General features: G+C 36.0%; 1 protein-coding gene across 1 annotated transcript; it reads right to left on the bottom strand.

The window, feature by feature from the left end:
• Positions 1-2,907: 2,907 nt before the first annotated feature.
• Positions 2,908-9,854, bottom strand: pkmyt1 (protein kinase, membrane associated tyrosine/threonine 1). Its single transcript, XM_065242677.2, has 8 exons — positions 9,703-9,854; positions 8,948-9,434; positions 8,483-8,720; positions 8,056-8,329; positions 7,565-7,671; positions 6,459-6,631; positions 5,357-5,553; positions 2,908-3,514 (listed from the first exon to the last, which is right to left on the bottom strand). The coding sequence occupies exons 2-8, from the start codon at positions 9,314-9,316 to the stop codon at positions 3,238-3,240; spliced, it is 1,635 nt and encodes a 544-aa protein (XP_065098749.1). The 5' UTR covers positions 9,317-9,434; positions 9,703-9,854; the 3' UTR covers positions 2,908-3,237.
• Between the last annotated feature and the right edge of the window lie 3,386 nt (positions 9,855-13,240).

Raw genomic sequence — 13,240 nt, 5'->3', positions numbered from 1 at the left:
TTGTAGCATAATTATGTCATCCATGATTGTTTGAAACTGTTTCATAATACTTGCAATAAGACTTTAAAGCAACTCCAAATCAGAGATATTCTTATATAAGGAGATAGCAACCTATTGGAAAAAAACGTAATGACAACACATCTCAGCCAAATAATAATGGCAGTAATATATTGGCACATTCCCTACTGAAAAATCCAGCTAAGACCAGCATAAGATGGCAGCTGGTTTAAGGTGGTTCTCCCAGCCTGGCAAAGCTGATCAAGCTGGAGGATCTTCTTAGACCATCTTAAAAAGTGACCAAAACACAGCTAAACCAGCTTGCTACACCAACTTAAACCAAGCTGGGAGACCAGCTAAAACCAGCTTATGCGGGCAATATATAGCCTCCCTCTGATGTTCAACCTGATCCAGGATATCTATGGGGATTGGCAACTTGTCCCTTTCAGAGATCGCTGTGGATTCTTACAGTATACATGAACAGCAAGCTTGGCAAGATTTGGGACACCTGACCTGTCCTATGAATGGAAGATGCAGATCTACAAAGGGAAATCTTCTATATGTCCTGCAGAGGTAAACTAGAGAAAATTGGGTCTTTCTGGAAATAACAGAGGGGCTTCAGGAGAACACTGTAACCAGCGACAAGGTTTTCACCTCCTATGCACTGGCAAAAGAGCTTCTGAGAATAAAGATGGCTCTAGTTGGTTACAGGAACAAGCCAAAGCTTCCCTCACTGCTTCAGACAAGGCAAAGAATACCTTTATCCTTGCTTTTTGCTTTCACTAAAACACACACAGTGGTGTCTCCTGCTGTGCTACTCTCTCTCTAACTTGCACATAGCCTATAGCCTACTATTTCTATACTAAATATTCTGAATTAATTTTGAAAAATAAAACTTGTTCTTGTTGTATACCAATTAATGCGGTTCTGAATGTTCGAAATTAATTCTGAAGAAATTAATCAGATTTTGTAGTTTTGTTCTTGAAAATACTGTGTGAACATAAGTTAAAGTGTGAGTTTTATTAAAAAACCTATCACTGCTCAAATATAATAATAATGTAATAATAATAAATAATAATTTAGCATATGGATTTTTTTTAATAAAACAAAACAGTGGCATCATGTTAACAAACTGCGATTTAAAGAGTTAAAATTCTGAAAATGAATGAATGTTTGGAAGTTATGATCAGAAGTGAATCTAATTTAAAAAGTCAATAAAACTGGAACAAATATACATAATCTTACATTTTTTAATCACCATTTGAGGGCATATGTTTGAACCCAAGTGTGAGTTTTTAGTTCAAAACTAGTGAATGAAAATAAAAATGGGTATTTTGGTGTACTTTTGTACTTGAGAATACAATAACATGTGAATAAAACATTTTGTTTCATAATTTTTACTTTTTTATACACTGAAAAAATGATTCATTGAATTAAAAAAAATTTTTAAGGTAAGTGGTTGCAATAAATTTATTTAAAAAGATAAGTAACGTAAATTAAAATATAAAACTTTTGTTTAATGTAGCTTAAATAAATTGATTGCAACCACTTACCTTAATTTTTTTTTATTAAATTCACTGAATAATTTTTTTTAGTGTACTTACTTGTTTACAGTGAGACACTGGCCAATAGTACTTTCAATGTTTTAAATACATAAATACTCCAGAAAAGATGATTAGAAATAATATTAAAAGATTAAAACCATTATAAAGTGCAGTATGAAATACATTGTACTTATAATTCACTATTTTTATTTGTTACTGTTTGGAAAAGCTGTTTCTACAAAGGGAAGACTATTTCATTTCATATCATGTACATCAAATTATATTGCATTGGGGTCAGGTGACAAGATGTCCCGGTTTCCATGGTTTGGAGTTCGGCCCTCGCAATGTCCCTGTTTTACTGCCTTTAAAAATGTTAATGTAGGTAATTGGTAATTAATTGGGGGTGGTGATGGCGCAGTGGATAAGACACACGCCTTTGGTGGGAGAGACCCGGGTTCGAATCCAATGTGACACACCATTGTGTCCCTGAGCAAGACACTTTGCTCCAGAGGTGTACAACCTCTGACATATATAGCAATTGTAAGTCGCTTTGGATAAAAGCTTCAGCTAAATGAATAAATGTAAATGATAATAAATCATAATAATCTTCATTAACAACACTGTAAAAGCAGCATAAAGTTATAACAACTTGGTTTTGCAAGTCAATTCACCCTACTATTTAAAGTTTTGGCTGTGAAAAGTTAAATTGTTTAACTTTTAAGTTAAAGTAACTTATAAAACTCAATATGAAATTGCTTAGTTATATATTTTTTTTGAAAAAAATTGCTTTTGAATAATTAGTTTTTTTAAGTTAAAGTTATATAAAAAACATTTTTGTTTTAACAAAAATGCTGCATATTTTTTACAATGTACATGGCTATTCTGTTTTGCAGTGGCGGTTCGTGCGAGGGGAGCAAATTCAAAAAATGTGTTTGGAGTGTCATGTGTGTTGCCTGTTTTTTCATTTAAAATATGTGTTTGTTGCATCAGGTAAACCAACCAAATGCATCAAAACCGTTTATGATAAAAGAGATGCTCATGTTCACAAAATAACAGCAAGACACTCCCTTAACAGTAAGCTCTAATTAAGCATGATATTATACGAGTCTGCAGCAGGCACTTATTTTGACATGACACGTGATGCACATATGTTTCCTCGATCCACCAAACACATATTTTGAAATTACGAACCACACAAATGACAGGCTACATACATGTGACGAAGTTCGCATCATGCACCCTCGAAAAAAGAAGTCACCGGCCACCACTGCTGTTTCGACCATTTAGCAGCTGCAAAATGTTGTAGATTTAAAACATTAAAAGACCCTCCACTTAATGTGATTGAAATACTGGTTTTATTGTGGACAAGAAAACCAACAAGTGATCATGTTGCTAAATCGTTAACAATTAATATAAGATTTAGTAGTCTTTTAATGATACACTGTTTACAGAACTTAGAATTCATATTTGCACACTAGAAGCAAACACCATCATACTTGTTCCCTCCCCCCAAAAATAATGATCAACCAGGTTCAATATAAATCCCTTTCAATATCTTTAAATGTTTTCTCAAATAAAAGAAAGACAACAAAAACAGACAAAAAAAATCAAATGTCCACAAAATCAATACCAAAACAGGGCAGCTTGTGAAATCTGAAATTATACATTCCCTCAATAACACTGTTATAATCAGAAATCATGGCTCATTGTCTATGTTGACCTCATCAAAAAGTGTCAGCAGGTTTTTTGGCTCAAAGATGCTTTTAATGGCGAGTTCATTGTTGATCCACCTTCTGTCTTGGCTGTGTAGTGAGTCTGAATGAAGGTGATGCGTGCTGTGATGAATGGGGCTTGGGCTGTTGCTGGAGGGAGTGATGGAGGGAGTGCGTGTTTGCTGGCTGTGTGTAGGGGTACATGGAGAATTTTTTTGCAGTGGTGTGGAAGTGCTGCCCACAGATAACCTCGCCTTGACTCTGTACACGTGGAGAAAAACAACAGCACTTATAACAGAATAAAAGCATAAAAGACAACAAGATTTTAGGGATGTATGACATTATCAGCACACCAATATTATCAGCCAATAAATAAATGGTAATAACGGCCAATAAATTAATTATACAGAAAATTATGCCAATATCCCTTGCCGATACGAAGACATGTTGATTATAAACAGGTGTCAACTCTGCGCTACATTTTTGTCAGGAAAGCAAGCCTTCATGTTACCAAGAGGTTTTGATGATATTAGATTGTGAAAGATTAAAATGTCTCCAAAACCAGTTTATACAGAGATATGGCTGTGTGTACCTGTCCTAACATGCATCGTGACACACCTTCATATCCCCTAATTTAACTATTGATTAATAAATAATGTATGTCGAACTTTTATATACTAACAATATGCAATACTATTTTATTTTAAATGGATATGAAAAGTTGAATCGAAGGGGCTCTAAAAATTTCAAATATTTATCCAAGCAGCATCTGTGGACTGAAGAAATTAAAAAATCCATAAATATCTCTGAAATGGCACTGACCGATTTGACGTTTTTGTTATTTTCAAATATTATTAGAACAATGTAATCTTTTTGTAAACAATGTAAACTATAAAAGTATTATAGTTATGGACTACAGCCCTCTACTTCCTGCTTTAATGACGCCAGTAAAACACTTTTTTTGATTAAACTCCGCCCACAGGAATACGTCAGTCACCAGCTAAGCTAACGGCAAGCTAAGCTGCTGTCGAATCACAACACACTAAACAAATTACACAATCGGAACTCGATACGTATTTCTGAAGGAGGGACTTCATAGAACAGGGAACTGAGGACAGTGAAAACAGTGCTATACAGATAAGTAAATTGTGTGAAAAAAGAACACATTTTTTAACAAGTGAAACATGAACACGTTATATTGCGCACTGTAAACACAATCAAAGCTTAAAACACAGAAAGAACTGGACCTTTAATGTGTTATCCTCATTCCTTTCACTTTCTATATTTTTATTTACTAGACTGAATGTGTGTTTTAATATACTGAACATGAAGATTTTGATTTACATTTAATGACCTTTTGGAAATAGAAACTAAGTAATGAAAAATGTGTCACTTTATACAGCAGGTATTTTTGCAGCGACTCGAGTAGTGTGAAACACTGTATAAAAGCCCTCTTCTTTTCCCTGTAAAGCTGTGGATAACACTTTTAACTGTAGTGCCCTTGTTAATAAATATGACGAAGGCACAAGTTTTTTTTTGAAGTTCTATGAACTGATACAGAAAACTTATTTTTTATAACACACAAGTTTGGAACAACATGAATTACAGTAAACAACGAAATATTTTTGGAAAAAACGATTCCTTTATCAACATTTAAAAGAATCTGCTACTAGGGCTGTAACGATCAAATGAATTTTAACTATATAACGGTAAATTTATCATGCATTAACTCCCTTTGTGCCACAGAAGAAGTAGCATTACAAACGCTATTCCAGGAAATGTTTATAAGGATATTTATATTTCTGTTCTTCAAATTGTTTCAGGTATTTTCATGATAATAAAGAAACTTTTTAATGTTTTTGTTTAACGAGTGTTGCTTTTTTAAATGCACGTTATAAACGACTCAGACTCATAATGATTTTAGATTGATAAGGACTTCGTACTGACCAAAACACTGTAGTACACACACAAGCTGTGCATGAAAAACAGAATCGATTTAAAATCTGAATTTTCAGATTTCAGACAGGCATTTTTATTGGGACACGCGATAAATCATTACAGCCCTATCTGCGACCATAGCATATTTTGAGCAGTGTGTTATACCTGTGTGAGAAGGTGGGAGAGTGTTGGGGTTCATCTGAAGGAAACACACAGTCATGTGTAGGGCTATCTGAGTGGCTCAGATCTGTCTCTCTCTCCCATCTCTCTCTGGGAGGAGTACAGGGAGGTGAGGATGCACAGAAAGATGTTAATGGAAGACTGAGTGATGAAATAAAACTCCAGCTAGCTGTAAGGAGGGACTGTAAAAGGACAAAAAAGAAACACACTTTAGCATGAACCAGAACCGTAAAAAATGAATAAGGCGGCACCTAAGCTAGGGTTGGGTTATACAACGATCTTAAAACTAGATTGTAATAAAATTTATGTTGATAACATAAAGTGTTATGTTACATTTTTACATGCCAAACTCTGTTCCTAGAAGGGCACTGTCCTGCAGAGTTTAGCTCAAACACCTGCCTGAAAGTTTCTAGTAATCCTGAAGACATTGATTGGCTGGATCAAGTGTGTTTAAAGGTTCCATATGACTTTGCTAAAAAGCACATTATTTTTTGTATTTGGTGTAATGCAATGATTTTACGCGGTGTTTAGTTCCATATTCCATGCAACGTTGTTGCTCCTCTATGCCCCGCCTTTTTGAAATGCAACAATTTCTACAAAGCTCATCATTCTGAGAAAGTGTAGTGTGTGATCCGATTGTGTCTCCACAACATGGCTGTGGCAGCAATACTAGACAAAGAAGATCTCTTTGGTTTTGAAACTTTAATATTTGCAACTTTACAGAATAGATCTTTTATATGCACAGACATCTTTTAACACTCTAAAGACAAAGAAAAACAGAAATCAGATCATATGTGTCCTTAAATTAGGGGGGATCTAAACTCTGCAGGACAGCGGCCCACCAGGAACTGAGTTTGACACACCTGATCTATAGGAATATAGCTAACAGCCTACACAGCAGAAATAAACACATCAACAGTCAGTTGGTCTCCAGTTTTGCTTCGCTTGTCCCGGTTTGGTTACAAACATTTTCGGCATATCTAAGTAATTTATACAGGTTTGGAACAACTTGATGGTGAGTTAAAAATGAAATTTTTTTTCGGTGAACTATCCCTTTATGTACAAACAGAAGTGATGTCACACTTACTTGACAGCAATAAAATAAGGACAGGAAGCTTTCGATGATGTAGAGGGACAGCTGCCGCCTCCACGTGCGCTTGGAGACAGTAGGCAGTGTGAGCAGCTGCGAGGCTGTGGCTCTGTCACAAGGCTCTGGTTTCAACATGAGCCGTAGTACATACTGCAGCTCTGCTGATAAGGCTGAAACACACACACACACGCACACACACACACACACACACACACACACACACACACACACACACTCAATGTGAATCAATTTAAATGACTGCACCATTAAAGAGCACCAATTCTGACTTTCCTTTGATTATATTTGTATAATGCCATCACGCTGGCTAAATGTTGATGTGGCTGTGGGCTCACTTCATTTTCACATTAATTTTTATTCAGGTATTATTTAGATTCAGGTACACACACTCTTTATCAACATAACAAGTATATTGTATAATGCACTATTTGTAACTCATCCATTTAAATTAAATTAAGCCTTAAAGTTCTGCATAATTAAGGGCGTGGCCACTTGAGTGACAGGTGAACGGCCACTGCTGTCACTAGAGTCGAACTAGGCGGGCGTGGTTTTTACTCAGCTTCACCTACGTCCCGTCTCTTTTTGGTTATCCGCGAGTGATTCACAGTGACACGCAGCCAAGATGGGGACGGCAGGGACCGCCAAACTATTGGCTTTAAAAATGCTGTGTCATTCATGTTAATCAAACATCAAAAGACAAAGGGAAATTACTTCTGTAGCTTTTAAAGAAAGATTCAATTTAATTTACATTGAAGACTGTTATATTCATTTGATTCAATTTCTGTACCTTAACACTGCTGTTAGACATTATTTTATTTGTAACATTTTATTTACATATGGTTGTAATTTTTACATTTGTTCTTATTTTATTCCCCTATTGATTCAAATAATGATCCAATCTGTGACTCAAAAAACTAAATGTGATCCAAACGTGGCTTTTGTAATCGTTTAACCAATAACCACAAACAGATTTTGTATAGAATATTATTCAGTTTGTATATCTTACAAAATAATCACTAACAGTTGATTCAAAGGGTGATTAAAAATTTCACTCATGTAAATTGAGAAGCTTGCTAGCAACTTACCATTAGTGAATTCAGCAGGTAAATAACCTTGTCTGAGCTGCTGCCAGTCATCTCCTCCTTTAGGAACCTCAATGTTACAGGCCAATTCCAGAATGGACACTCCTAAACTAAAAAAATAAGACAAAGGTGTCAGATTATTCATATATCATATTTATTTAAGAAGTTATCAATGTATTTAGTTGCATAAGTTTGTAAACAATTTGCTGTTTTTATATAATCACATTAACTAATATTTGTGTGTGTGGGTGTTATATATATATATATATATAGTTGAGAAAAATATAATAATCAGTTGTGTCTTTCCAACCAGAGAATAGAAAGAAGTGTTCCTTGAGATTGTTTTAATATAATATATAATAACAGCTTTGGGAGAAAAGGGGTCATCTGGGAGCCAACGTTTAGAGCAAAGAACTGTGGCATGCAGTAAACACAAAAAATTGTTATGGCAAAACAAATACATAAAAATATAATCAATCACAACATTTACTAACCTAAATATGTCTGCAGCAGTCCCATACTTCCCTCTTAGCAGTTCAGGTGCCATATACCTGGGGTCCCCTTCCTGTAAATCCTCCTCCTCTATTTCTAGTTTTTGATCATCGGTAGACAGCTTTATCAACAAGCCAAAGTCTCCAAGTTTTAGGCGTCCAGACTTTGTGACGAAAACATTTGCTGGTTTGATGTCCATGTGGGCAAATCCTTGAGCATGCAGGTACTTGAGTGCTGAGAGCATGTCACACAGGTATGTCCAGGCACATGCCTCACCTGACAAAAAACACACACAAACATAAAAAAAATTCTGTCAGTAACGTACAATCTGACATACAAACAATCAAAATATGACTTTAATGTTACATATAAGCATGGGTAATACTGTCAATTATTGGCAAAAGAGCTTTTTTCTACTCTACAGTATACCAGTATGGGATGGCCTTTCTTCAGCAAGAACCAACAGACTGGAACAGCAGAGCTCAGTCTGGATGTAGAGGTGACCACCCTCCTCCCAGGCTGCAATGAAATTCAGCACATGAGGGTGTTGTTTTAGTCCCTCATGATTACGAGCCTCTTTAATGTTCCTCGCTCGCTCACCCTCACTGCGAAAACGCTGTACTGAGCGCTTGACAGCATACTGAGCGCCATCCAATAAACTCACAACCTAAGAAACATAAACATCACAGTATTATTAATGCATTCTTTTCTTTAGTGCAGCTTACACCCCAAAAAATGATTGGCTGATATAGGTTGACCACTAATTAAAATATTTACATATTGGCAATCTGATGGTGTTACAAAAGGAGGGTGATAAGGCATGTTCGGGGTGTGTGTAATAAGGTAGTATACTATTCCAAACACATCCTTGTGTTACTATTGGGTGTTTCTCACCTTGAACACTTCACCAAAGGAACCTCGTCCAATCAGGCCCAGATTCGTGAAGCACTGGTTGAAGAAGTTCTGCGCTCGAGACGGATCATATAAAGAGCGAGGAGGTGGTGACTCGATAAGGGAGCGTGACAGGGGTATCCACGGAGCAGGCCGGTGTGGAAACACTCGACTGAGTGGGGGGCATCCTTTAGACGGGGGTCGTGGCGGTGAAGAGTGAGAGATCGGGCAAGGGGACAGGGAGGAAGATGATGTTGAGGAAGAGAAGGGAAGTCTGCGTTTCTTAAGGGAGTAGGACTGCTGGGCATGAGAGAAATGAGTAGGCAGGGGAAGGGGCGTACTAACCACTGTTGTCTGATGAGAAACCGACATAGGAAGACAGTTTGTTCTACTATAAAATGCAAACTAAAAAGTATTTACACAATATTTCAGATTTGAAGAAGTTGTGGACGTTGATTAAACAGCCAGAAGCTTCGAAATTTCTTTTAATCTGTAGAACACAAGACGCTGTGTTAAACATTTGATATATAGAAATAAACATACTGTAACGTAACTATCTTAGCTGTCTATTAAAGTTCACAGACTATGGCAAAATAGGGTAAAAACATTACCATCATCAAATGTCCAAAGATAAAGAATAGCATAGTAAGTTAAGTTACCTTTTGGTTAACGTTACTGTAGTGATTCTTCTATCAAAACATTTCAGAAACATTTAATTAACGAACGACAGCTTCTCAGTTAACTTTTGTATCACTTACATTATGTTTCGCTTTAAGGTGTTGTAAAATGCCGTCGTTATTGATGTCGTATAAATCGTCCCGGGTGTTTTGTTATTATTTCTATAACCCATATTATCTCGCGCCACACTCGATCAATTCAAACACATCCTAGGAACTAGTACGCGCCAGAAGCTGAAAATGACGTATTTGCGCGTGTAACTACCGGTGCATTGTGGGCCAGTGACGAGCTCTGGGGCGGTGAATGTGATGACTGCAGCTACTGTCTATGGTAAGAACAGCTATGATACAGAATTATGCTATATTCGCGATGTTTGTAATTTATTTATTTATGCATAACGACGTTTTATTGTTGGTCGTTTTGTTAAGCAAGTCGCCAAAGTTACACGAAAAAAACGCTGACTGTGTGGAAGTTTGGACTAATTTTATTTGTTAGATTCGATGTGGCGTAGATATTTTGTAATAAAGTCGTTTCACAGTTTTCAAAAGTTTTCGATCGCGTATATAGCTCATATCAAGGCCGCAACTAACATAAACTTGGGTTCTACTCATAGGTTCTACTAAACAAACCTTCGAGAACATGTAAACAACACTGGCATTTATTTACTAAAATTCTAATATCATCCTTGTTTAATGGAACTCTAAATAGCACTAATGGCACTTTTTTAGTTTTTGACATTATAGCATGGTAATGGAATACTGTTATTTAAGAAAGATACACCTTAAGATATACCTCGATCATTTCAATTTCGAGACAAGTGCTATCAAAATTAGTTTTTGACTTTGAGGCGCAGACTGGTCGGCATGTGACATCAAACTACCGCGAGAGCATACTCACAGACCCCGCCCACCTGCCAAAGCATATGACCAGAAGGAGAGATCGGCTGCATCCAAATTCCCTCACTTGGGGTCTTTGCACTTGACCACTTGACTACTTACATGACGTATTTCCTGTATTTTGCCGAAGTGTTCTAGTGGGTGTGAAGATCCCAAGTGTGCATGTACAATTATTCACCCAAGTGTAAAAATGTCAATCCAGGTAATGGCAAATTTGCACCAAAAATATTTGATTGGGCTATTTAAAATATATATTTTTATAGTTTCTCTTAGTTCTCTTAGTTTAGTTTCTCTTTAAATAAAATGAACACATAAACTCTGAAATGGACATTTGCTGAACCTAAAGATTATTATCTACACATCTGAAACTTTCAGAAGCAGAATTCATTGTACTTGTAAAAAAAAACCTCTTCATTTTGTGCATGCAGCTTTATTAAAGTTTTTTGTTTATTCGATAGTACTCAGAGTCGGAAGTCTAAAGGGTGCAAAGGGGGCGCTGATGAGCTTTGGAGCGTAAAAATGACAGCTGGGACACCCTACGGACTCGTAGACTAATGTGGCATTCACACCAGACGTGGAAGAGGCGGCAAGCACGAGTGATTTACATGTTAAGTCAATGCAAAGACGCGAATAGGCATCCCACGACACGGTACGCACAAATGGTGCGGTGCAAATAACATGGAATGAATTAAGTTTTGCCGCGGGAAACGCCCGAGTTGAAAAATCTGAACTTTGGCGGATATTTGCGCCGTAACCAATCAGGAGCTTGCTCTAGTTGTGACATGATTACAGGGAGCGGGCAGAGTCGCAGACTGTCTCGAATGACTAGAATTTGGACCCAGACATTGTTTTGAGGAGGGGAGGGGATTTACATTTTTGATTAAAGATGGAAGGTTATTTCTGCAAATTTTAAATGTATTTATTAAATATTAAAATAAAATCACAAAATATGTTCCAAATTTGAAAATGAGGACATTTTTTGTGGGGACATTCCATATACATAATGGTTTTTATACTGTATAAACTGTAAATTATATTTCCTTCCCCTAACCCAAACCTTAACCCCAACCATCACAGAAAACTTTCTGCTACTTTAGATTTTTTATAAACATCATTCCGTTTGATTTATAAGCTTGTTTCCTCATGGGGACCTCAAAATGTCCTCACAAGGTCACAAAAATACTGGTATTCCTATCTTTGTGGGGACAAACGTGATAATTAACAGGTACACACACACATTTACCTGTTTTTTTTACGGATTTTTATTTACAATGTATGACAATTTATGTTACTTCATCCTAGTATCTTTTATTTTGCTCTTTGAAGCTTGACATGCATTTTTTCTTTTATGGAAAGTATATTATTATATTTTTGATACTAAGAATATATTTTTCATCCTATGCAATTGAGCCCCTGCAGGTGGAGCTGTTCTCCAGACATGAAGCCACAGGACTTGGGGAGGACAGCCAGTAAGCAGTTAGTGCAGTGAGCACTAGTGAGTGCCACCCCCCTGAGTTTACTATATAGACTCTGGTTGGGCAGGAAACTGATACCACATACCCCTACTGGTGGAATAAGCCAATTACAAATGTTAGATTATTATTATTGTTCAATATGTTTACTTTATTATTGACGTCAGGCCATCAGACTCCTTAACATATCTGTCTCACTCCCCTGTAAAGATCATATAGCCTTTAGGTGATGTAGCATAAGCATACTGCACTTTGTACCGTTACTGTTACTACCATGCAACATGGCATATTTGAACTTGCCAAACATCACGTCCTATATACTTAAATTGCACACTGTAGTATTAATTTAACAATGTGTGTTTGTACTTGCCGTAATTATACATAATATCTTATATTTGACCCTGCCTGTGAAATTCCAATTAAAGTCACTTTTTTGTGATTACTGTTTTCTACATAAAAATATTCCTACATACTGTAAAGAACATTCTGTAAAATATACATATATAAATGAGTAAGGCCATGGCAAAAGTTGAGATCAATGAGTAAAATCAAACTTTGATACTGCTAATCTTATTATTAGATCGTGAGACTTTACAGGCAGGGTCACAAATGTTTGAACTGCTTACTAATACCCCAGCAATGTATATACTGTCTGCAGACCTCGGGAGAATTTTCTGTTTACATACTTGCACTCTCTTTACACTCTAGATTTATATCTCTATCAAGACCCCTACACTGTAGAAATACATTTCTTGTCAGGAAAGTTCAAATTAATTGTAATTTCAAGTTGATAATTTTTTTTATTTTAAAGTGCTACAAGGAATGTTTACAGTGTATTTTTATTCAGACTAATTTCTAATTGTTATCCTAACATATAGGCTACTATTTCTATTATTAATATAATTATATGTTATTTTCTTTATCATTTATACTTGTGCAGTCTAAGAAGAGCTGATCCTATGTGTAAAACTGTACTGTATGTGACAAATAAACTAAATTAATCCATTTATGTCATATGACCTGATTTTTTTGCTCCTTAAGTTACAAAGTTACATTCTTTGGCAGAGACATTGTGTATGAGACTTTTTATCATTTAAACATAAAGAATTTACTTTTGCTCATAAACCAAGTGTTTTATAAAGCATAGCTGAAGTTCCTTTTATGAATAAAGATTAAACATTGTGCTTAAATCCAACAAGAGATTTTCAGGCAATAACTGGTGATGCAGTATAGAGCCTAAGCATATTAGG

This window comes from Paramisgurnus dabryanus, chromosome 1 (assembly GCF_030506205.2).
Source record: "Paramisgurnus dabryanus chromosome 1, PD_genome_1.1, whole genome shotgun sequence".
NCBI lineage: Eukaryota > Metazoa > Chordata > Actinopteri > Cypriniformes > Cobitidae > Paramisgurnus > Paramisgurnus dabryanus.
This window is presented reverse-complemented; position numbering and strand designations above follow the sequence as displayed.